Here is a 23,552-nt window from a genome sequence, read left to right on the forward strand (position 1 = left end):
TGGCGGGCAGCTGTGCAATGGGAGAGCACAAGTTTTGCTCCCCCATCCTCATCCCCACAGTGTTCAGCCATAATCACAGCCAGTGCACTGTCAGAGCGTAAAGATTAGCCTTCAATAGGGAACGATGTGGCATTAGCCTCCCCCCACCCCCAAAGCGGACTTGTTGGTAGCAGGGCCCTACCTTTTCTCCCCATAGCTCAGTGGAGCTGTCCAGCTGCAGAGGGGAGTTTAGGCTGCAGCTTTTGCAATGGGCATGTCCCTCCACACCCCCCAACCCTAATTGATAAGCCCAGTCTCTCCTTGTGCCCTCTGGGGTGATGTCACTTGGATCCATCCCCAACCCAGGGCCGTGGCTCAAAGCCCTCTAGATTTCATAAATTGGCAGCTCAGGAGAAACAATCCTTGAGGGACCCAAATGAAATGAGCTGTTGGGATTTTTGGCATGTCTGACTGTCTTTCTAGCCCTGCTTTGTCCAGACTGTATCTGTTAGTTCATAGTGTTACCCTGCTCTCTCACTGCCTTTCTCCTCATCCCTTGCCTCTCAGAGGGAGAAGCCGAAGCTGAGTGGCTACAGGATGCAGGCCTCTCTGACCTAATTGGGGACAACACCTCAGACAATGACAATGTAGTGCTGCTCTCCACCTTGACCAAGACCCAGGCTGCAGCCGTGCAGCGAAGGCTGGATACTTACTCACGGTCACGGCGGAAGAAGAACAAACCGCCCGTGCGTGACGTCAGAGACATTTTTGGTGTGGCCAGCTCCGAGGTATGTTGCTTTACTGACTTCCAGAATGTTTCCATGTGTCCTAGCAGCCGCTTTGGCTTTCTGGCTCTGTGGGGTTATATGACTGAAGCAGCATTTCACCTTTGAGCCTAAGCGGAAATATAACTTGCAGAGTTTGCACCTCAGGGTTACAGTTATAATGTAAAATATTCGCAAAAAGAAAAGGAGTACTTGTGGCACCTTAGAGACTAACCAATTTATTTGAGCATGAGCTTTCGTGAGCTACAGCTCACTTCATCGGATGCATACCGTGGAAACTGCAGCAGACTTTGCATCCGATGAAGTGAGCTGTAGCTCACGAAAGCTCATGCTCAAATAAATTGGTTAGTCTCTAAGGTGCCACAAGTACTCCTTTTCTTTTTGCGAATACAGACTAACACGGCTGTTACTCTGAAACCTGTCTTCTGCCAATGTGCCTTAACGCTGCCTGCATTGAGGGGCTGTTTCTGTGTCCATAGCTTTCCTGCAGACCGTCAACAAGCACCTTAGTTAATGTCCTTAGTGGTGGGGATCTCTGTTATGTTTAATACTCCAGTACATAGTCGACAAGTAGGAGCCTCTTTCCAGAGCTTGCAACACCAGTGACTCCTTGTTGTTAACTGTGTTGGTCAGATCTGAATTCATGAAATGTTTTTGTGTCATACATGGAACATTAGTATTTTACTTGTATTCCAAAAGCACTTAGAGGCCGCAGCTGAGATCATGGCACCCACTATGCATGTACGCAGTCCTCGGAGAGCTCAGACCACATGGACACAAAGGGTAGGGAGAAGAGGTATTAATTTATAATTTGCTATGGAGTTTGGGGCCAGTGTCCTAGTCAGGAGTGAGAGAATGGATCATAATACAGGCCCCATTTAACATGTTCCTGAACTTAGTCCCATGAAAGTGGGACATTTGGATTAATTGCTCCTCTTCCAATTAATTTGCCTTCAGAGACTTGCTAGTATCAGTCGGTTTTTAAAAAGCATTAGGCAGGATAGCACAGTCCTTAAACCTACCTCATTACGAGCCCTAGAAAGTGGACTTGCTAGAGAATTAACCCAGGGAGCTTACCCAAAAGAAGTTGCCCAATTCCTTCCTTTCCACCTGATGCCTTTTAAAAATTTGGAATACTCATTTATACAAGCTGAGCCTAGCCTGGTGTCATCCTTATAACTCAGACCTTTTGCAGGAATGAGCTGTTCCTTCATACTTCTCCAGATGACCTTTCTGATAGGTTTCAGTTGAACACACTAGTAGTATAAATGTTTGTTTAAATACATGCTGGAAAAATAAACTAGTGTCTCCTTAATATAAGGCTGAAAACCAGTGGCAGATGTTAGCTGTAGATTTCTCACTGTTCTTAGGTTGAGATAATTCTAGCACGCTTAATTGCACGGAGATAGGGTTATGAATAATCCTGTATAAATGCAGAATGTTCTTGTTCATGCACAAGTGGGTGACAGCACACATGTAGTCATTTTGCATGTGCAGCTAGGGTGACCAGATAGCAAGTGTGGAAAAATTGGGACACCTTTTCAGGGGGTGGGAGGGTAAAGGTGCATATTTAAGATAAAGCCCCTAGGATCAGGTTGTCTGGTTATCCTCTGTGGAGCTACAGTAACTGTTTGTGCTCTGGGGTCCAATCTAGTTGCTTTTCTGAAAATTTAATGCTGAATGTTTTAGTTCTGACTTATCAGCAACAAATGTAATGTGATCCCATTGGCTCTTGTGAAATTCCATTTTCCATGTCTCCTAAAGCATTTGCTGAGCTTATAAATATCAGTCTCCTGTGTGCATTTGATACATTGCTAATATTTGCGTTTGATAATCCATGCAACTGAGATCAAGCTTCACGCTTTAAAATATTTGGTATAATGTGTGCACATTCAAAGATACTAAACCTGCTTATTTAAATAGCTTTTAACTTGATAAGAAAACAGAATGTTCCATCTCATTTCTAGCTGTAAGCAAGATTCATAGACATCATTCTACAGGCTCTGGTTAGAGCCATTGGAATTATTCATGTTTTCTCTGTATCAATATTGTTGGACTTCAAAGCTTTGCTGTCATGTGTTTAAGATCCCCAAACATTAGCAAAATGTACTGGACAGGGTGAGCAAAGCTAAAAACTGCAAATAAGTATATTTTAAAGCTAGCTCTTTGAAAACTTGTTCCTCCTTTACTGACTTGCCAAGACCTGAATTCCATATTCCTGGGTTTTCTTCCCCTTATTGCAAGAGAAGATGAAATCATAAGCACTTAAAATAAAAAGGGAAATTAATCTGTTCTCTCTTCTGAGTTTTGCGATACTCTCCTCCATTGCAGGGGAAATACCAAATCCTTAATTCGGGTCATTAAAGAGCAATCAGTGTCTTTATTTGTAATATTTAATTCTTTGTATTTTAATGCCATGGGATCCTAAACAACTTGTATAATGTGTTGATTAGTACCCTTTTACAGACCCTGATCCAGAGTCCCATTGATTTCAATAAGCTTTGGAGCAGGCCCGTTTTTTTCACAGAACATCTTGAACGTTGGGCCAACTTCTGCCTTCCAATGCAAGTGTGGGTTTCCTGCTGAAGATTGTGGGAGCCCTGTACAAACAAATATACTTAGCATGTCTTGTCTTCCTGGTGCTTCCACAAACATGAGCTCTCACAATACCCCTTTGTATGGTGGTTGAATATTATCCCCACTTTACAGATGAGAAAACTGAGGCATATAGAGGTAATCTGATTTTTCCAACAGGCGCACAGGAAGTTCACTGCATTCCAAGTCTTGAACCCAGATCCTGTGATTCCTCGTCCACTGCCTTAATCACAAAACTATCTCACTCAGAAAAAAGTCAGTGCAAGAGGCAGAGACTAACAATTGCAAACCTGGCTCCTGGTCCTATGATCAGACCCTCGCCCATGTTCCTGTTCCCCTTCAGATGCATGTTTCCTCCTGTTTCTAATGCTGTTCTTACTGTGAATTCTAGGTGCCACATTTGATCTAAGGAAAGTATTATGCCCAATAAATATGTCAACGGTGAGAGTTATCCTGCAGTTTTGCGGTCAATGGGAGTCCAGCTGTTGACTTCAGTAGGGGCAGGTTCAGGGCCTATGAAGGAACCACTCATGCTCCAATAGATCAAAACCAGCAAGGACTCTTAATTTGCTTCACAATGACAAAATTTCCTTATCTGAGTTCTCTACCGGTATTTTCAGTGGGTGTGGCATTGCAGTCTGCCTTGACCTCCTATTTACATCTCTGAAGCAGCATTTTTAGTCCTCAAAACAACTTGCATTTCTAGCATAGCTTTTCACACACATGCATGCACCCGCATTGTTCACAAAATAGGCACGCCAGGTTGGAAAGGACCATGGTACTCTGATGTCATTCTGTGTGCTTGTTAGGTACAGGACTGTAGTTGCTAAGTCACTGGCCAGCTATATCCAAGGTTAATCAACCATGTATTTTGTTCAAGAAAAGAAGTAAAATCTTTCTCTGCGCCTGGATGATTTTACTTATTTGCAATGGCTCAGCATAGGTTCCTTATTCTTTATTGCTGAGTTAACTGGACACTAAGATCATTGCAATTGGAGCTAATTAGAAGGTCTTGATTAAAGTTTTTGAGGTAAAAAACTTGAATGAAAATATTTTTTCCTGTTTCACAGCCAGCTCTGTTGACCATGGGATTTTATCAGCATGTCCTTAGGAGGCATCTGGGATCACACTAATTTTTTAGACACATGTCACTTCAGGGACCTATATAACTTGTGGCAAAGAGATGCATTATTGTAGAGCAGACAAAAGGGAAACATTGTGTTGCTTAGTCTGCTTAGTGCATTTTCATCCATGTGGCTAAATGGCATATAATTGAAGAAAGTGACTTCTCCTCAAAGGCCAGTATTCCATAGATAGATCACGCTGTGGGTGGATGTCACAGGAGCTGTTTGAATGAAAACTGACTGCTGATTGGTGCATTTTGACAGACAGTTAGAACACTTAAACTAAATAGATATGTCCACTGACTCCTGAAGCTGTGAAAGAGTAAGAATTGGTGATTTAACAATGGTGTGAGTGTACGGGTTATGGAGGGAGGGGCAGGGAGAGGAGTGCTAATTGCAGGTTTCTGCTGCTGAAGAAAGTAGCTATAGATACTCTAAAACTAAGACATGTACCCTGAGGTTTGTGAAGCATTTTATTTCATAGCAGTTTTTAAGTGATTGTCACATCCATGACAGACCTTTCAGATTTCAGACCTTTCAGATTTCAACTCAACCAAATGGCATTGTTATAGCTCTTCCATGGTAGAGAGCAAGATTATTTGGCATGTTACTTTTTGCCAAAACGAGGATGCCCCATGTTGGTCTCTTATCTGCTCTGCATGTGGCATATTGTGTTCCATCCTTTTTTCTAGGAGATGGTAGTGGAGATGGAGGAATCCGACAAGAATCGGTGTCAGCACAGTGTGGAGACTTCAAACTACGCTCAGAAACGTAAGGCGGTTTTACTGTATTGTAAATCTACAGTGTGTCATTGACGTTAAGGAAGGGAGTATGTTTTGGGAACAGAGCATCTATGATAAGCTCTTTTTCACAATATAAAAACACAAGCAAATATCCCTCTGCCTTCTTTGTTAGCAGCAGTGGAAAACTAAGAGCTGTACCTGCACCACTTCCATCAGAATCTCATCCCTTTATAAGGGATTAAAACATACACATGAGATATAATTCACTCTGCTGTTTAATTTCTCTCCTTTCACGTATGCAAAGGCCAAGGTTTAGAACTGTTCAAGTTTCGGGTTTTCCTAATTGATCCTTGGCTTAAAAGAAGTCAGGGAGTGCAGCACTTGTTTACACTTTGAATTAGTAACTGACTTTGGAGTCAACCTGGCAAACACAATATTCAGATAATGTGCAACTGCGTACATGAATTGACCTTTGTTTATCATCTCCAACAGCAAGGAAATTCCTAGGTAGGGCTAAAAATCCAGGAGGGAAAGGCTTCTAATCTAAATTCTTAAACGGCTTTGCCTCCAGTATTAAAGGTTCTGAGAAGAGTGTTATCTTTATGTAACACACATCCTACGTGCTATGATATCTAGGTTCAGTGCCATCTGGTAATGGCAGAGCGTTGGCCTAGATTTTTTTAACCCAAACATTTCATCTGTCATGGGTTTGCTAGACCTGTCCCAATGCAAAAATAGTGTTGTGTAGTGTTGGTTTTTTTAGAGGATAAAGTTTATGGAGTAATATCACATTGTTACAGACCTGGGCAGTTGCTATGGATTGTGAAAATAAGTAGTTTGAGATTAACGCATGCTATCATACCAAAATCAATTGTGTGTCTTATATTTAAGAAGTTGTCCATCTAGACATTCATTCATTTCAAGGTCGTCTTAGACATCTTGCGTGTCGCTGACCTGGTAGATCGTAGATATAATATGACTTTAAGCCAGTCTATCCTGTTGAACATGGACATAATACTGTGTGCTGACAAACCTTGCCCAGCTCAAATACCCACGGAAGTTGTTTGTTTATGGTGGCTCCACAAGTCTTGCACTTTAATACACATTCCTAGGTTAGTTTGCCCATGTGTCCCCTTTGCTTTCCAAACTTCCTCAACTAAGAGATTCTTTTATCCATAGCAGATTCAAGGGGACTCCAGGATTTTCCTTGCATGCTCGGAAGCCCTGGAAAAGAGGAGATATTCTGTACTGACATTGCCTACTCGGAGCAAGCAGCCATTTTGCTCAAGGGATCATTTGTACGGGAGTCTAGGAGGATAAAGGACGAGAGCGCCCTAACTGTAAGGGCTTTAAGGCACTTCTCCCCTCAGAACCTGTTGAACTCCCCTCTTATAGAGAGAAGCCTTGGGAACTTAGTTCACTTTGTGTTTTCAGGGTATTAAACAGGTTAGACTTCTGGGTAAGCATAGCAGAACTGTGTACGTGTGAATGGGGGAGTTCATGTGCTTGTAATGCAATGATAAATAAAAGGAACTGTGTTGTGGTAGAAGTCAGGAAAGGTGGTATCTCTGCATCAAATCTTAGCTGATGTAACACCTACAGTTCTGCATTGTTGGTGTTTGGACCACTTGCATTTCCTCTTTTCACTGTACATTAGAGGAAGGATAATAACCAGACCCAAGGTACATGTTGGGGAATTTTGACTTGCATAGGAAAAGAGACTCTGTCAAAGCCGAATTAAGCTATTGGGCCCCTTTCTAAGTGCTACAGTGGATTGGGATGGTCTTGTGTACTGAATTTGCCTGACGAAATTGGGATCCCAAATAAGACAGCAATCAAGGAAAAGCAATGCTGAAGGGAGCAAGCTCTTCCAGAGCGTAACAAATCTTATTTATTTAAAACACACTTTTAGCAATTATCAGCCTGTCTTATGTGCATCCACCCTGAAATTGTAATCTGATTTAAGTCCCATCCAAACCGGTGGTGGTGCATTTTGACACTGCAAGTAGCTGAGCTACTCGTTCAACTCGTTCCGCTACACTATTGAGAGCTCTGGATGCAAAGCAGGCTGCAGCATGAAACTTTACAGCTGCTAGGAAACCTTCAGTTTAGGACTCTGGGGCAACCCCAGAGAAAGTGATTGCAGTAGTGGAGACAAGAGGTGGTGAATGCCTGGATAAGAACTTCCCTGGAGGTGAAGCAGAAGTAGTGAGTGGTATTCCTGGGCAGTGGTTTGTGGCTGGTGAGAGGCAGATTTACAGCCATAAGAGCAGTGGAAGGAAGTGGTAGGGACACAAAGGAATTCAAGACACAAGAAAATCAACAGAATTATCTGCATCAAACCTTACAAACTTTCTTCCATTCTTTCTCCCTAGCAGTTTAAGATCCCTAAGGGCAGGCTGGGAGTGACCCGGATAGGAGACTTATCTCCACAGGACATGAAGAAGATCCCCACATTGGCCCTGATTGAGCTGACGGCTCTCTGTGACATCCTGGGCTTGGAGTTAAAGAGGAACAAGGCAGCCAAACAAAAGGCAAAAGGTCAGTTCTATCTCAGTTCTTGTGATCAAAGCTGAACAATGGGTCTCGGTAACACTAGACTTCATTACAGACTCCCTTAGTCTAACCAACGTAAATCCAGACTGAAGGCTATTGAGATATTGACACACTTGCAGAGCTGTCACTTGAGATCAGAACATGGGTCCATGTTTCTCACGGCTGCTCTCTGTGATTCTCCCCTATTCCCTTGCTCTGCTAATTACCGTTGTAGCTTCTGTTCCTCTCTTTCCTCCAGCAACTTGGGTATTGATAAAGTGTAGTTCTTGTTTGCAATAGAAGAAATGCCCCTTTTGATTTATAACTGTAGTAAAGAATTACAATCTGTATTGTCCTTTAATGCAGAGAATCGACTCTTTGGAGTTCCACTCAGCACTTTGTTGGAAAATGACCAAAAACTCATCCCCAACACCAAGGTCCCGCTGATTCTCCAAGCAGTAAGTTATCTTTAGAGTTCACTTGCACGTGATGGCTCCTTGGTCTTGAACCATAAGCTGAAACGGCTGCCTTCAGATCTTTAGCTGAGAGCTTTCTGTTTCCCTTGTAGTTGCTGTCATGTTTGGAAAAGAAAGGGCTTGACACTGAAGGCATCCTGAGAGTTTCAGGGTCGCAGACCAGGATTAAGGTACAGTCATTTGGGTAACACTGTAAAGTATGGGCCTACATGTCAAGTGGTCATGTTGCATGAGCTTTATTTATGGTATCAGCCTTATTTAAAACAATCCCCACTCACCTTGCCAACACAATAGGGAGAACTCACTGCTGGGGAGCCTGCTAGTAGCCTACCTTGTGAGGCACTCTGCAGTGTGTGCCTTGTTGAGGGGTTGCCCTGTGCAAGATCCTCTGGTTGGATTCCCGTTCTGTTCGTTAGTGAAAGTGATGGGGTGTTTCCTCCCTATACAGAGCCTGGGGGAAAAGCTGGAAAGTGACTTCTATACTGGTCTGTTCCGCTGGGATGAGGTCCGCCAGAACGATGTGTCTGGCTTACTGAAGAGGTTCATTCGAGAGCTGCCCACCCCTCTGTTGACAGCCGAGTATCTGCCGGCGTTTGCTGCTGTGCAAAGTGAGTCCTTTTCCAAGCAGCCTGGCCTTAGCAGCCTTGGTTTTTGCATGGCACTCAAGTATCCCAATAGTATTATTTATTACTGGTGTAACCGTAGCACCTAGGGGCCACAACTCCGATCAGCAACCCTGTTGTACCAGTCACTGTACAAACGCATGGTAAAAATTAGCCTCTAAGATAAGACTGATAAAGGATGGGAGGGAAAATAGAAGCACAGACAGAGGAAGTGACTTGCTCCAGGTCAGACAGTAGGTCAGCGGCAGAACCAGGAATAGACACCAGCTCTCCTGAATCCCAGTCCTTTGCCACCCCCTCCCCCACTCCATGGACCACAATGCGTCCTCCATAGCCTGCCCTAACACATGGATTGCTCACCTCTGGACAAGACACCCACCCTCCCATCCCCCCTCCTGGTTCTCAGCTAGAACATGGCTTTTGTCTCAAAACGTGTTGCTTCCATAAACACAGAAGAATGTGGCACTAGTTCACTTTTCAATCCATCTAGTGTCGTGTATTTTTCAAGTCTTGCAGGTGCTGTAGTGGAATATAAATGCATTATTAAATTAGTTAATTTTTATTAATGCTGTCTCCCAAAACTCACTCGTTCCCTAGTTTTCTGTACGTGTTGTCTCTCTGCCTCTGGAGAAAATACGGAGTAGCGGTTGGAGCACATTCTAGGAATCTGGTTTCTTGGGTGCTGCTAGTGGCTTTGCCACAGAGTTGCTATCTTAATTAAAGCAAATCACAACCTCAGTGCTTCTGTTGACCCATCTCTGAAACGGTTACAATCTATCTATTCACAGGGATGCTGCGAGCTCAGTTAATTCTGTAAAACACTCTCACGTTTCAGTAGTGCCTATCCTAGAATCGAAATAATGTACTGAGGTTCTTTGGAAAAATTTGCCTTCAGATTTAGGAACCTAATTGTCATTTTTCAAAAGTGACTTACTCTCTGAAGTTTCTTGGAGAGTCAGTAGGCTTCAGGCTTCTAAGGGCTACTCTGCCTGGTCCTGCAGTCTGAACTTCGGGGGTGTGAACTGTAGAGTGCTTTAACTGTCCTTTATAGACCCTACTATGGCTTTTAGCTCAGCCAGTTGGCTTTTAGCTCATGTGGTAGAGGCTCATGCACTAAGCTCCAGAAGCCCTAGATTCGATCCCATCCGCTGCCGACTGCAGTCTGTCGGTGTTACACCTGCAGGTCTCGCTCATGGTTTGGACATTAACAATTTAAACATCTGTCACGTTTACAGAGTGTGCTGCAGGGGGAGGGATAGCTCACTGCTTTGAGCATTGGCCTGCTAAACCCAAGGTTGTGAGTTCAATCCTTGAGGGGGCCATTTAGGGATTGGGGCAAAAACTGGGGATTGGTCCTGCTTTGATCAGGGATTGGACTAGATGACCTCCTGAGGTCCCTTCCAACCCTGATATTCTATGATTCTACTAAAGCAAACTAAATACGGGGCAAGTTAGAGGGTTCTACACATCATACCCCCATAGTCGAGACTGCAGTACCTTGTAGACAAGCCCTAAATCACTTAAATGTTTTGGAAAGTTTTACCCCTGCGATTTTCCCATATTCGTGGTATGTGTTTCACAACAGGGAACCAGCATGTTCAGAACTCTGATTCCATGTGGGAGCCAGGTGGATTTAGAGTTTAACTAGACTCAGATTATTTTGTATGTATGTTGTTGCTGTTTGATGTGACATAGTACATTCTCCCTCCTGTAGATATCCCAGACCTGAAGCAGAGATTGCAAGCTCTCAACCTGCTTATCCTGATTCTGCCAGAGCCCAACAGAAACACCCTAAAGGTAATAACCATCTTCTACTGTATCAGTTGTGTGAGAGAATGTGAATCCTTCCAGAGAACCTATGTCTTAATACCTCATGTATTAAGAGATGTATAAGCAATCTGGACTTATTCTTTTGATCTCGCGTCAACTCCATTAATTTGTCTAGGTGTGGATGCCTGGAGCCAAACAAACTCCTGTGTGGGTTGAGTAGGATTGCCAAAGTTATGAATGCAAATGCAGAAGCAGCAGGAGTCATGCCTTGTCAGGGTGCATCTCTTATGCCCATGTTTAAATATCTGGCTCTTCCTATTAGAATATCCATTGACCAAAGTCTCCTTAGCTCTTGGATACCAAGATGCAGCTGATCTTTGTGATTCTTATATAATATCTGTTTAAAACATGGAGAAAAGTGCTGCAGAACTTTTAACTTTCTACCCCCTACGGATCAGACTGCACTAAAATCCCTTCCTCTCCTATGCAGCTAATTTTGAACAAGAGAATGTTGTTTCTGGGGCAGTTTTGTGGCAGTGCAGGACATTTGGCTTTTACTTCTGTTTTCTAGCAGTTTGGGGACCCAGGTGTCCTGAGTACTGCAGAAGCCATGTCCTTAATTCCCACTAGTATCTCCCAAGTCACCCGATACTGCCGCCTCCAGATGATCAAGTTGCTATATCTCCATAGTCCTGCAGAACTATTGTAACTTTAAAACTCAGGCTCAATTGGTCAAATGATCTAGTGTTCTGAGGTAGCTTGGGATGGCTTATGGTTTTGGGTAGAAACAGGAGACGCTTGTCTGTTTCATCGGAGTGAAGCTTTGAATTTTGAGGGGTCTTTGGAATCTGAAATTCAGAGTGAATTCCAAAGGATGCAGCCTTCCATGGGTCAGGAAAGAAGACCTTGTCTGCCTTGTTGTCTTTCCTGACTTATGGATTTGACGCCCCAAAAGCCACCACCACAGCTTGGTGTACAACTAATTGATGACTTCTTAGTGCTAGGACCTGACGACCAAGCCCACTTACACTTGTGATTTGCATTCAGGTCTCCAGAAATGAAAGGCTATTGACATTAACCAACTAAGCCACGCAGCACTTGCCCAAGCAGGTTTGCTGAATCGTACTGTTCACAGATGTCTTGAAAACACATGTCTTTCTCCCTCTTTCAGACTCTGCTGGAATTTCTCAGTAAAGTGGTTGCTAGGGAGAAAAAGAACAAAATGAATCTCTGGAATGTTTCCACAGTCATCGCTCCAAATCTCTTCATGCATAAAGGACTGGCGAATAAGATCCCAGAAGGGAAGGAGAAACAGCTGGCAGAGGGGGCAGCCGATGTTGTGCGGATGATGATCCATTACCAAGACTTGCTTTGGACTGTAAGTCACATGGCTGTTTGTTGGGTGATAGCAATCTGTGCATTAACCAGCCCGGGACGTGACTCAGAAGAATGAGATAATCCTGGAGATCTTAAAGGAAACCGAGCTCTGTAGACAAAAGTTGTTTGGCTAAGCTCTGTTGCTGTCTTTGCTGTTCTTAAGGCACATAGGCAAAATATTATGCCTACGGAATGTTGTTTTTTAGGGGCTTTTCCCTATTTACAGTAGAAGTCTTTGAAAGTCTCTCTGATTTCTCTGCAGGTGACCTGGCCTGTGGAGATATGTATAAAGCCACCTGTTTAAAAAGAAACAAAGCCACCAAAAGTCCCCTAAAGAGCACTGGACATTGCAGAAGTAACTTTCTGCAGATGCTCTAGGAGGCATTCTTCTTCCTCAGCGTTGAAAGTGGGTGGGAATGTGCCACCCTGCACTCATTATGTTCTCTTAACCCTATCAACCTTTCAATGTAGGGAAAACTTACACATGCTCCAGTGTAACTGTCAACGTATATTGAAGCCCAGTGCTTTCTGAGCATCTTTCTTTATAGAATAACTGTCTAGTCCTTGAATGTATCCATCCACACGCCCCTCTCCATTGGTTCTATTTATTGGTTTGTTTTTATTTCCCTTAGATCTCCTCTTTCCTGGTAGCTCAAGTGAGAAAACTGAATGAGAGCAGCAGCCGGAGGTACCAGTTCTACGATAAACGAATCAAAAACTTGCTACGGAAGATTCACATAGACAAGGACAAAGTGGAGAAGAACCAGGCAGAAGTAAGCTGAACCCTCTGAGGATGGGGTTGAATGAGGATTTCCCGTTAAAGGTCCCCTCATGAGCAATGAGTGTATGCCAACGGGTTAAATTTCTCCTTAAACAACATTTAAAGAGAAACAGACAAAAACATTATCTCACTGGCTTGCTGCAAAACACACCCAATTCCCCTTACTAAACTGCGCAAATGCTGTGGCCTAGATGCCATGGGCTCTCAGGCTTGTGTGTGAGGAGGGAAATCTGAAATGTTGGCGGTTGAATCTTGTCTTCTCAGCTGTACCAAGTGTAAACTTGACACAACTGAGGGTCTGGCCCTGTATGTTCACAATGGACATACTGGCTCATCTTACCGATACACACTGGCTTTTATTACAAGTGCCAGCTAGAAATTCTAGAAACCTAGAGATGAGGGCAGCAGCCTTCAGGTACCTGTCAGTCTCTCCTGCCCTGCTTTTGTGCTTCCAAACACTTGTTCTGATCAGTAGGGTTGCATGACACCAGCGTTAATGAGTACAGGTGCGTGCAGTGGTGCTGGATATTAGCAAACAATAAGGCTTGTAGGAAGTGAGACAATACGAAGAAATAATAGTGATTCACTGCACTTATTTCCGTACCAATTTCTTTCATATGGGTGGTGACAGACCCTTTCCAAACTCTATTTAAAACAGTTACTAAATGGGAGTGTGTGTCTGTCTCTCTCTTTTTTTTTTTTTTTTTTTTAAAGGGAAAATGTGCCAAAATTAGGAAGTGATGCACAGACTGGTATACTTGCAAATTTTGGCTTTTACTATTAAACATTTAGAAACCACAAATCAATTAAACAAAAGGGACAGGTCACCTCTCAAATCCCGCATTACAGAATGCATGTTATCACTGTTGAAAAGCTGCTACTTTCTAGAGTTGGCAACTATGCATCTGGTATGGAGCAAGCAGAGGTATAATTGAAGCACGAAGAACTGTGTGCATTGGGACATCAATTATCAAATTTTTAAAGGGCTGTGCAGGGAATGGAAGTTCAGTTTTATGAACAATTTTGAGACTGACATTTTGGCTTTGTTCTGATCGGAACCAAAACTGAAATTTTTTTGAAATTCTCTTAACGAAAACAAAAAAAATCAAAATGTTTTGTTTGGAAAATGTTGCAATGGGGCATTTCAGTGCTTTCAGAACTCCTTTTCCATTTTTCTTCCAAAAATGAAATTCCGGCAAAATCAGCCCAATTTCACTAAGCTTTTCCATTTCAGTGGAACTGACTATTCTGACAGAAGATCGCTACGTCAAAGTTTCTATACCAGCTTTAACGCCCATGCCACTCAGGACCACCAGAGGGCACCCACACTTAATTCTGATCCAAATTCTATCCAAGACCAACAATTCTATCCTTGGCTACAATATTAAAACAAAAGTCAATCTCTTTAATCTTCACTGCTTTTAGACAGTTCTGTATTTTCACATCTCAGTCTGGTGTAAATCCCATCAATGGGCCATTGGATTTGTACTTGTACAATGATTTCCCATCTCTGTTTAGAAAACTGGCATCTTTCTTGTTCTAAATTGTCAGTGTCTTTCTTTTAAAACCATTTCTCTCCCCCGACCCTTTATTTTTAGCCTTCCAAGACCGTGAAAGTCCAGACATCTCTGTTACTGAAGGATTCACTGGAGGTTCACTTGAACAATGGAACCAAAGCTGCAGATGTCCTAAGGCAGTTTCAGAAACACCTCAGCCAGAACGGCTGGAGTATTGTCAACAAAGTCAGCCTCATCAAACGGTAAAAGGCTTTTTCTTGTGTTTCCATATGTTTCTCTTGCAGGGGTGGGAGGCTGGAGTGGGGAGAGAGGTTATATAGCAGGGGCGGGAAAACTTTTTGGCCTGAGGGTCACGTCGGGTTTCCAAAACTGTATGGAGGGCCGGTTAAGGGAGGCTGTGTCTCCCCGAACAGCCAGGCGTGGCCCGGCCCCCACCTCCTATCCCTGCTTCTCGCCTCCTGACTGCTCCCCCGGGACTCCTGCCCCATCCACCGCTCCCTGCCGCCCCATCCAACCCCCCCACATTCCTGACTGCCCCTCCCCACCCCCCAGGACCTCTGCCCCATCCAACCCCCTGTTCCCCGCCCCCTGACCACCACCCTGAATTCCCCTGTCCTCTATCCAACCCCCCACCCCCTTACCGCGCTGCCTGGAGCACTGGTGGCTGGCGACACTGTAGCCGCACCGTGCAGCACAGAGCACCGGGTCAGGCTGCGGCTCTGCAGCTGCGCTGCCCGGCTGCCCAGAGTATTGCGCCAGCGGCGTGCTGAGGCTGCGGGGGAGGGGGACCAGCGGGGGAGGGGCCGGGGACTAGTTTGCCCCCCTCTGTTATATAGTGACTACGTTCAGTGGCTCCGTCTGGTTTGCTGTTTAAACCTTTTGAAGTGTGTTTGGGGGTGGGGGAGGAAACCCTAATCTCCCTTTTGATTTGTGACTGCGTCGTCATGTGGGCTTTTGGGGATGTGGAGCAGCTATTGGTTTGCTGCCCCCAGGTTGCTAGAGAGCAGGTGAACTGTAACAATACATGCAGGATCCTCTTGGGGGTGAGGAGTGGACGCCTTCCGGGGAGTGTGGGGAGCCCTTAGTGGCTTCCATTTCAAAGATTGCAGTAAACCAGGAGAAGTGGTGTCAGCTTTCCTTAGAAGCTAAAATATCACCCTTTGTGCTAATCCAGACAGTTTCTTGTGTCTGGCAGTGTTTTCAGGAAGCACACACTGATGCATCTCTTGCACCACATCCCTAAGCAGAGCATGTCCAGGCTTAGGAGAGCAGGGGAGAAGGCAATCAAAGCGGTCACGTTAGACTGGAAAGCATTAGCACTAATATCCCAAAGACCAGCTGCCATCCCTGCCAAAGGCTGCTGCAGGGTTCCTTACACCGACGAGTGCTGCTCAAATAGGCTGTCAGTCCAAGGTGGATGCTGCTGATAGACATTGATTTTGTGCCTTTTATTTTCTGTCTGAGAAGCTAGTCCTTTGCCAGCCCTTGTGGGTCTCATAGCAGTGAAGAAGTCTGCCTTGCTTCAGTCTTGATTCTTGGGTGAGCTTTTCAAGAGTTGCACTCCTAGAGCATGAGGGGAGTCTACTACCCTATGCCCTGTAGCTTCCCTTACCCCTGCGGTCCTTAGAAACATGAACTGCTGAGTTGGATGCGATTGTTCCGGCCTGCCTTGTGCAAAGCCCAATTACAATGTTGTGTTTCTTCTTTGTCTCCTGCAGCAATGGTGCTGTCGAGTCAATGAACCTGCTCCTCTACGAAGTAGGCGGCAATATAAGTATGTGAGATTGGATGCTGAACAACTACAGATCTCTTCTTGGTGCTGGGGCGTTAATGGGAAATTAAGAAAGAGAGTCCGGCTGAGGGAGAGGGTTCTGATAAAGGTGGATCAAAACAGTTCTCCCCATGGGTGAAATTCACCCCAAGTACACAGGACCCATACGAGACCCTCTGCCACTTAAGTGGTTCAAAGAGTCCTCAAAGTGGTTACCCAGGCAATCCATCTTGATATAGAGGGGAATCATTTAAAAAATGGGCCCAATAAGCAATGTTAAAGCCCAGACAGTCCAAAGTTGTGGTCAGCTCCCCTTGAGAACAGGGCCATTTGGAACAATGGGAGCTTGTGGGTGCTGAGCTCTTTGTAAAAGTGGTCCACTTGGCTCAGATGCCTACAGTAGAGATCTCTTGAAAATGTGACCCTAAAATAGTTACGCTTTCTAAAGAAACTCCTCTGAAATGCAGCAGAACAAGGTACATGTCTACTACTTTTCACGGTGATACAAAGGCTTTTCTGGCACTAGTTCTGAATGACCTGCAGAACTTGCTTGTGGCTTTAACCCTGAGTTACACAGATATCCAGAGCAATGCCATCCCATCCTTTGCCATCCTCCAATTCACATACTGGTTTTCTAACCAAACCCAACTTTATTCTTGTAAGTCAGTCTCCATTGTACAGCTCGTCCTGTTTAAAGACCGAGACTGCAGCATTAGTAAAATGGGCCTGTACCATAATATGATGTACAGTATCATATATTAAATATTCAAGGAGAAGGCTAATGCTGCTGGAAGGCTTGCTCACTAATGAACTAGTAATAACCTGTTTGGGTTGTCTTTCCCTCATAGCAGCTGTCTCAACAAGTTCAAGGTTCTAGTTCAGGGGTGGGCAAACTACGGCCCACGGGCCAGATCTGGCCCGTCAGGGCTTTGGATGCAGCCTGCAGGATTGCCACCTCCGTGGTGCTGCAGGCCCTGTGCCACTCCTGGAAGCTGACAGCACCACATCCCTGTGGCCCTTTGCGGGGAGTGGGGTAGAGGGCTCCACGTGCTGCCCTCACCTGTGGGTACCTCCCCCCGCAGCTCCCGTTGGCTGGGAACAGGTAACTGTGGCCAATGGGAGCTTCGGGGGAAGTACCCACAGGCGAGGGCAAAGCGTGGAGCCCTCTGCCCCCCTCCCCCAGGGGCCGCAAGGACGAGGTGTCGGCCGCTTCCAGGAGCAGCGTGAGGACAGGCAGGCAGGGAGCCTGTTCTGGGCCCGGTGCATGCCGCTGCCACCCTGGAGCCGCTCCAGTTAAGCGGCACCGGACTGGAGCCTACACTCCAGCCTCCTGTGGCACCCCGCACTCCTCCTGCACCCCGAACCCCTGCCTTGAGCCCCCTGCCACACCCTGCTCCCATCCTGCACCCTGAACCCCTGCCTTGAGCCCCCAACCCCTTGCCCTGAGCTCCCTCCCGCACTCTGCACCCCCTGCCCCAGCCCTGTATTCATGGCCCTGCATGCAGTTTCCCCACCCAGATGTGGCCCTCGGGCCAAAAAGTTTGCCCACCACTGTTCTAGTTGGTCACTGCTTGTCTTGTGAGGACTGATAAGGTTTGGTATGGTATTAGGAATCTTTAAAGATTGGCCTCTCCTAATGAGTACAGAGGACATGGAAGTTGGGCAACGTGGACTAAGCATGAAGATGGAGTTTCTGTAATGCCCATCTATAATGGGTTACAGGATTGTCAGGAGAATAACTCGATCTAGCAGCAGAGGTCTGCCTTTAATGCGTCTCCATTATAATATCAACAGAAGACAAAGGACTTTGCCTGCTTGATAGAAACAACTAAATTCTTTCTACCAGATCCAAAGGCTGCGAGTGATTTGTATGAAGACCAAAGCTAGGAATGAGGGTGGTAGGCTGATTCTCTGTAATGACTTAAATTGGCAACAAGAGTGCATCTGTTCAGGAATGTTTACCAAGTCATATGCTGGAGGATGGCCCAGTAAATGTCATTTATTCCAAGGGACACTGTCAACTTACTCCAGAACTTAAAAACAAACACAACACTGGAAAATTTTTCATGATCTAGAATGAACTTAATTTTTTTTGTTAGCTGCCAGCTCTTTATTAAAAATACACAGAACTGTTGGTAAGACAAATTATTGTCACGTGTAAGTATTAGAGGGTGAGGTATCTAACCACATGCCTCTCTTTAAGCTCATGATGTTGACTTTAATGAGAAATACTCACATGCTTAACGTTAGACACATGCTTATTACCTTGCTGAGTCAGGGCCATACTTCCATAGTTAATATAGTCAGTAAATTGCTGCATTACTCTTAATGCTTCTATTCTGGTCTGCCATTTCTATACGCGGCAAAACTGTGTAAGGAAAGTAAAAGGTAATCTGTTCTCTGGTTGATTTTAAAAAAGGATATATGTTGATTTCTGAAAGGTTGCATTGGCATATGATTAACGCAAAGACTCACTAGTGCATGAGAACTAGAAAGTGAAATGGACTAGAAACACATGTGAGAATTACAAATCTGGCTTTTAATTGACCATTATGATATGAAAAAAATGAAATAAAAAGCATAGATTATGAAAACTAAATTAAATAATACAAATTCTGTCATCTTTATAAGCTAAGGTAGCATTAGTAACACAGGTGAGGAAACTTCATTATTTAAAAAGTTTTTAAAGGGAAGATCAGGTTGTAACCCATTTCTGTGCTTAAACTTCTCCAAAACCGCTGCCTGCACACTCCGGCTATCTCTAAACTCAGAGTTGTACTGCTTTAAATACACCAGTATAATTAGTGGAACAACTCCTTTAGTGGGAGTGCAGTAATTTTGATTTCGCTTATTCCTGTATGGGAAAGGGAATAACTATATCTCTTTTATACCAGTATAACTGTTCACACTAGGACTTATACCAGTATAGTTATTTCAGTAAAAGAAATCAGTCCCATAACCAAATTGTTATACCAGTAAAACTTTCTAATGCAGACTAGGCCTCAGATCAGATTCCAGCAATGCACAAACAAGTGATAGAACTTCATACATGCAAAACCCATCACCAGCACTGAGGTGGAATTGTCTCTCTCATATCTGCAAGCATGAATGGTCCTGAAGGGCACGGGTAAAAAGTTCACAAATGAAAATCCGTTCTTAAAACTTGATCTGTGATGAGTCCACTTCTAAAAACAAGGACAGCTATTACTGATTTATGGAACTTGTTTGCTCTAAATAGCTATACATATATTTGAATAGTGTTACACACAGGAAAAAGTAATAGCTATGGGACTGAGGGTGCAAAATACTTCTCTTTAAAATTTGTGTTTTTATCCAACAGGTGAACATTGCCTGGACCCAGATACATATCTCTTAGACTTGTACCAGATCAACCCCCATGCTGAATGGATTATAAAGCAAAATCCGTCCTTTCCACGGATGCTCTAGGAAAACATGAGTGAAAACAGACTTTTGTTTCAAGATTCTGGGTGGGAGCAGAAGGCTAGAACTTTTCTTAATGCGTTTGGCATCCCAGAATGGAGGAAGGTTGTTACTTTGGAGGGAAATAAGCAGTGTTGGTTTGGAATGTTTTTTACTATTTTAGTTACAGCAGGCTGAAAAAAGAGAGCACTTGAGAGTTGGTAACCAACGGAAGTCAACATTAGGTCACAGAATCCAGAGGGTGTGAATATTCTTAGTAAAGCACCTGCAAGCAGAGCTGCAAAGAAAGTGGAGGAGAGACCTGTCCTGGAGGAAGAACCTGGTAGAATGTCTCTTAATCCTTTTGGGTTTGCATTGTTCTTTATTTTGACCATGTCCTCATTTTGGAGGAGAGAGATGGTCAAATCAACTAGCACTATCAACCATCTAGTCTCCTTGTGTTGAATGTGTTAAGTTTCATGGACTTTTCAGTGAGCGTCACATGTACAGTGCTGGGAGAACTAGACTCGTTTCTCCCCCTCACCCCCCCACTCCTCAAGTCTTACGGTTTCTCTGAAAAGTGTTAGGATGCTTTTGGTTTTGTTTGTGGAGGGATGTAATGGATGCCCAGAGTGGCCAGATGTAAGGAGAGACTTGCATTCTTCATGTAACATCTACAGTTAAAGCTGCTCACAAGAAGAATTAATTGTTTCTGGAAAAACGTGGACTTGGTATCAGCTCTTCTCAGAGGGACCAACTGATAGAGGAGACATGCCAAGGTGCTTGCCTGTCCCTGCACATGTCCTTTTGGTAATGCACAGTGGAAATCGTAATAGATACACGCAGGATGTGAAGTGCTCCAATACTGAAAGGAAGACCAGCATCTAGTTTTGCTGCTTGATCATCTTTGTGAAACCTCACAGGTAAAAGGTGGCAGAGGAGAGATTCTGGAACTGTATTTGAGGATTTTTTTTATTGTATTTCAAAGAACTTTTGTCCTGATCTAGGAGCCAAACTGGGCTTGGTTTGAGTGTGGTAGATGACATGTTAAAGCCTGCAACATCAACATTAATGTGAGGTGTAATCTGACCTGGCCACAGCTCCATGCAGCTTCTCATAGTCCTTGCCAGGGTAAAGGTAATCTAAGTGAGGTGTGGAGATCATCTTTGACTACAAACTCCCTCAGGCAACTGTGGGCACTGAATCAGGCTCTTTTATACTGGCTGCAACCTTCCATGACTCTGGCGTGTGCATGCTGTGGGTTTGGGGAGAGCCCAGAATTGTTACGGCCTGTTTGGTAGCGTAAACATCTGTGTACTGGCTTCCTTAAGATTGGAACTGGAATGCAGCTCTGGAAGAATATCTCAGAAGTGTCACTGTCCTTACAGTGGTGCTGAAATCCCTAAAGAATGAGGGAGCCCACTATACACAATGATAGAATGTGGAATGTGCAGCAAATCTATCCACCTAACTCTACCCCCAGCAGGCAATATAATGTATTCTAAACATTCATGTGGCACAAACATGGCTGTCCTTCAAGTGTACTTCAGAAAGTCGTCTTTGGCCCATCCTTATCCACCCTGGAGACGATCTCAGTATTATTTCTTCAACTAATTGAATTGTTTCCAATGCCATCTGAACTGATCCTCTTTACTATTTTCTCAGGCTGATATTTAGCTGTTGCTCTTCCCTGTCTTGGAATCATAAAATTTCTTATAAGAGCACTTCAGATATAGATTTCTTTTTTCCATCCCAGTTAAATTCTTTTGAGAGGATTAAGGTGCTTGAGAAACAGCTGAGCCATATTCTGTTTAATTTTTTAGTTCTGATGTCGTTCCTGTATTTACGCTGCTGACTTTAAAATGTCTGTATGAGAATGTCTGTTGTTGTTTGTTTTTTTTTTAGATTAAAGCTATGATGTGCAGATGCACAGATTTGAGGGATCATTACTTTCATTTCTTCCACTCTCCTGATCCTCTTTTAAAGAACCTAAAAAACAATCTGAAATTGTAAGTGAAGCTTTTCAAAAGTGGCTAACGACTATGGTGCCTCAGTGTGTGTTTGTGTGTGTGTGTGTGGGGGGGGGGGAATTACTTAAATTACCTTAGGGGGGCCTGGTTATCAGAGGATGGATGCTTCACAACTCCTGCAAATCAGGCTGCTCTTAGTTTGGGCCGTTAAAACCCAAGGGCCGCAAATTACTGGTCACTTCCAAAAATCTTGGCCAAAGTGATTGTTATGAACATTAGCAAAAGAACAAAAACACAGCCGAGATTTACAAAACGTGAATACAGTATTCTAAAGTAATAGCTGCTGCTGCATGGTGGCACGTTTTTGGATACCAGGGTACCATCTCATGAATGATGTGGGAGTTAGAAGTATATAGATGAGCCTATTCACGCCCTCCTACTAAAGGTGTTCGTACTGTAAGATGCACTCCTGATAGTTCTAAATCACGGGGCTTTCTTTTTTTTCTCCACCCATGGGCTACTATCCTAGGTGTCTTTGTTTATATATTCAATTTTTTTCAGTGTAAAACTTGTCTAGCGACATTTCAGAAGTCATTACAATATATCTCCAATCAGGAACTGGAGCAGAGCGTTCCTACCAGATACAAACAAATGACCGCCCTCCCTCCCAAGCAGATAAGCAGCTGACGTTGCATTTCCCTCTTCTCCCAATCTCAGCCCAGTTGTTCAGAGAGATGACAAGATATGAACGCTTCAGAATGTTGGGAAATGCCGATCAATTGGTTGCTGGAGGTAATGTTTTAGAGCTCTCAGGAGGAGGGATACTCTACATCTAGGGCTAAATTTTTTTCAAAGTTTTCAAATATGTATACAAAACGCATGCCTCATTTGCATGCACAGTTAATTTAACTGAACATTCAAATGCTCCTCATCCATTTGCAGGTACAACTGTCTGGCTTGTGCATGCAAATTATAGATGTTTTGTGCACGTTTTTGAAAATCTGACATGTAAATGGCAAGTATAATTGTGTGCTTTGAGACAATAGAGGTTCTTTATACGTGAAAACACAAAGGGCATTGGCCAATGTAGTGGTGAATGAGATGTACTTGGTTAAAAATATATATATATATATAATATAGTTCAAGGTACAAAGACGGACAACAGCAGCAGCAGCAGGTGACTCTGCTTGCTTTGGTATGAGGAATATTTTATAGTGCTATAATAACTGTGCATTCTGAGTGGCTACAAGGGCTAGAGAGTGGGGACAAAGGAAAATGCTACTCCGTCACTTCTATAAAACAACTCATCTCTTTGTTTGGTTTGCTGAGAAACTCACCATGTGAAATAAGTGCTGTGAAAAAAGGTTGGGGGAATGTCTCATGAGGCAAATAGGCTAGGAATATAAAACTGTATTCAAATTGTATTTCAAACTCCTCCTCTCTGTCTATAGAATTGATGTTCTTTTGTATTTTCAGTTTCCTAGTTTTGTAAAAAAGACCAAGTCAGGTGAGGCTAGAACAATGTCACCACAATGTAAAAGTTTTGTTTTGAATGTTAGCTTTTATTAACTTTTTACAATATTTTTAATGCTGTATTTAAAATCCATTTAATCAATAAAGCAACAAAAGAATCATAAGATGTTAGATAAATGGCTTTCTTATGTCCCATGTTCCAGTGGCAGGGTATGAAATCCGCACTTAGGATGGGATAGCAACTATGAGCTTGACTGGACAAAAATACATTCATGCAACTATGTTTGTCTACTGGAGATACTAGCCCTATATTCTGATCTAAGTTACATGCTGGATTTATTAACTTCATTTGAAGACAGTGGCCCAAATTCAGTCTTAGAATCATAGAATCATAGAATATCAGGGTTGGAAGGGACCCCAGAAGGTCATCTAGTCCAACCCCCTGCTCGAAGCTTGGCAGGATACAGTGAGTAAAACTTTGTGCATTAATATTTTCAGGATTAGACTATAAACGGACAGATCCTTGTTCTATTGATGGTAATGGCAAAACTCCTATAGATGGGGCCAAGATTTGGTCAATCAGAGACACTGGAGTCAAAATATCAACAATAAA

At 43.7% G+C, this 23,552-nt stretch overlaps 1 protein-coding gene across 6 annotated transcripts in view; it reads left to right on the plus strand.

The window, feature by feature from the left end:
- ARHGAP40 (Rho GTPase activating protein 40) overlaps positions 1–23,085 on the plus strand; it is a 74,744-nt gene extending 51,659 nt beyond the window's left edge. For 3 of the 6 annotated variants that reach the window (XM_078848186.1, XM_073309758.2, XM_078848183.1), the window contains 13 exons: positions 547–767; positions 5,176–5,254; positions 6,406–6,566; positions 7,602–7,767; positions 8,128–8,219; positions 8,330–8,407; positions 8,686–8,845; positions 10,575–10,657; positions 11,802–12,008; positions 12,640–12,780; positions 14,387–14,547; positions 16,024–16,079; positions 19,417–23,085. In XM_078848186.1, the coding sequence (XP_078704312.1) occupies positions 547–767; positions 5,176–5,254; positions 6,406–6,566; positions 7,602–7,767; positions 8,128–8,219; positions 8,330–8,407; positions 8,686–8,845; positions 10,575–10,657; positions 11,802–12,008; positions 12,640–12,780; positions 14,387–14,547; positions 16,024–16,079; positions 19,417–19,523 (1,712 nt within the window). In that variant the 3' untranslated portion in view covers positions 19,524–23,085. The remainder of the gene's footprint in view (positions 1–546; positions 768–5,175; positions 5,255–6,405; positions 6,567–7,601; positions 7,768–8,127; positions 8,220–8,329; positions 8,408–8,685; positions 8,846–10,574; positions 10,658–11,801; positions 12,009–12,639; positions 12,781–14,386; positions 14,548–16,023; positions 16,080–19,416) is intronic. The other 3 variants (XM_078848185.1, XM_078848184.1, XM_078848187.1) reach the window with 3 other exon arrangements.
- The last annotated feature ends 467 nt before the right edge of the window (positions 23,086–23,552 follow it).

The sequence above is a fragment of the Lepidochelys kempii genome, chromosome 13, assembly GCF_965140285.1.
Source record: "Lepidochelys kempii isolate rLepKem1 chromosome 13, rLepKem1.hap1, whole genome shotgun sequence".
Classification (NCBI taxonomy): domain Eukaryota; kingdom Metazoa; phylum Chordata; order Testudines; family Cheloniidae; genus Lepidochelys; species Lepidochelys kempii.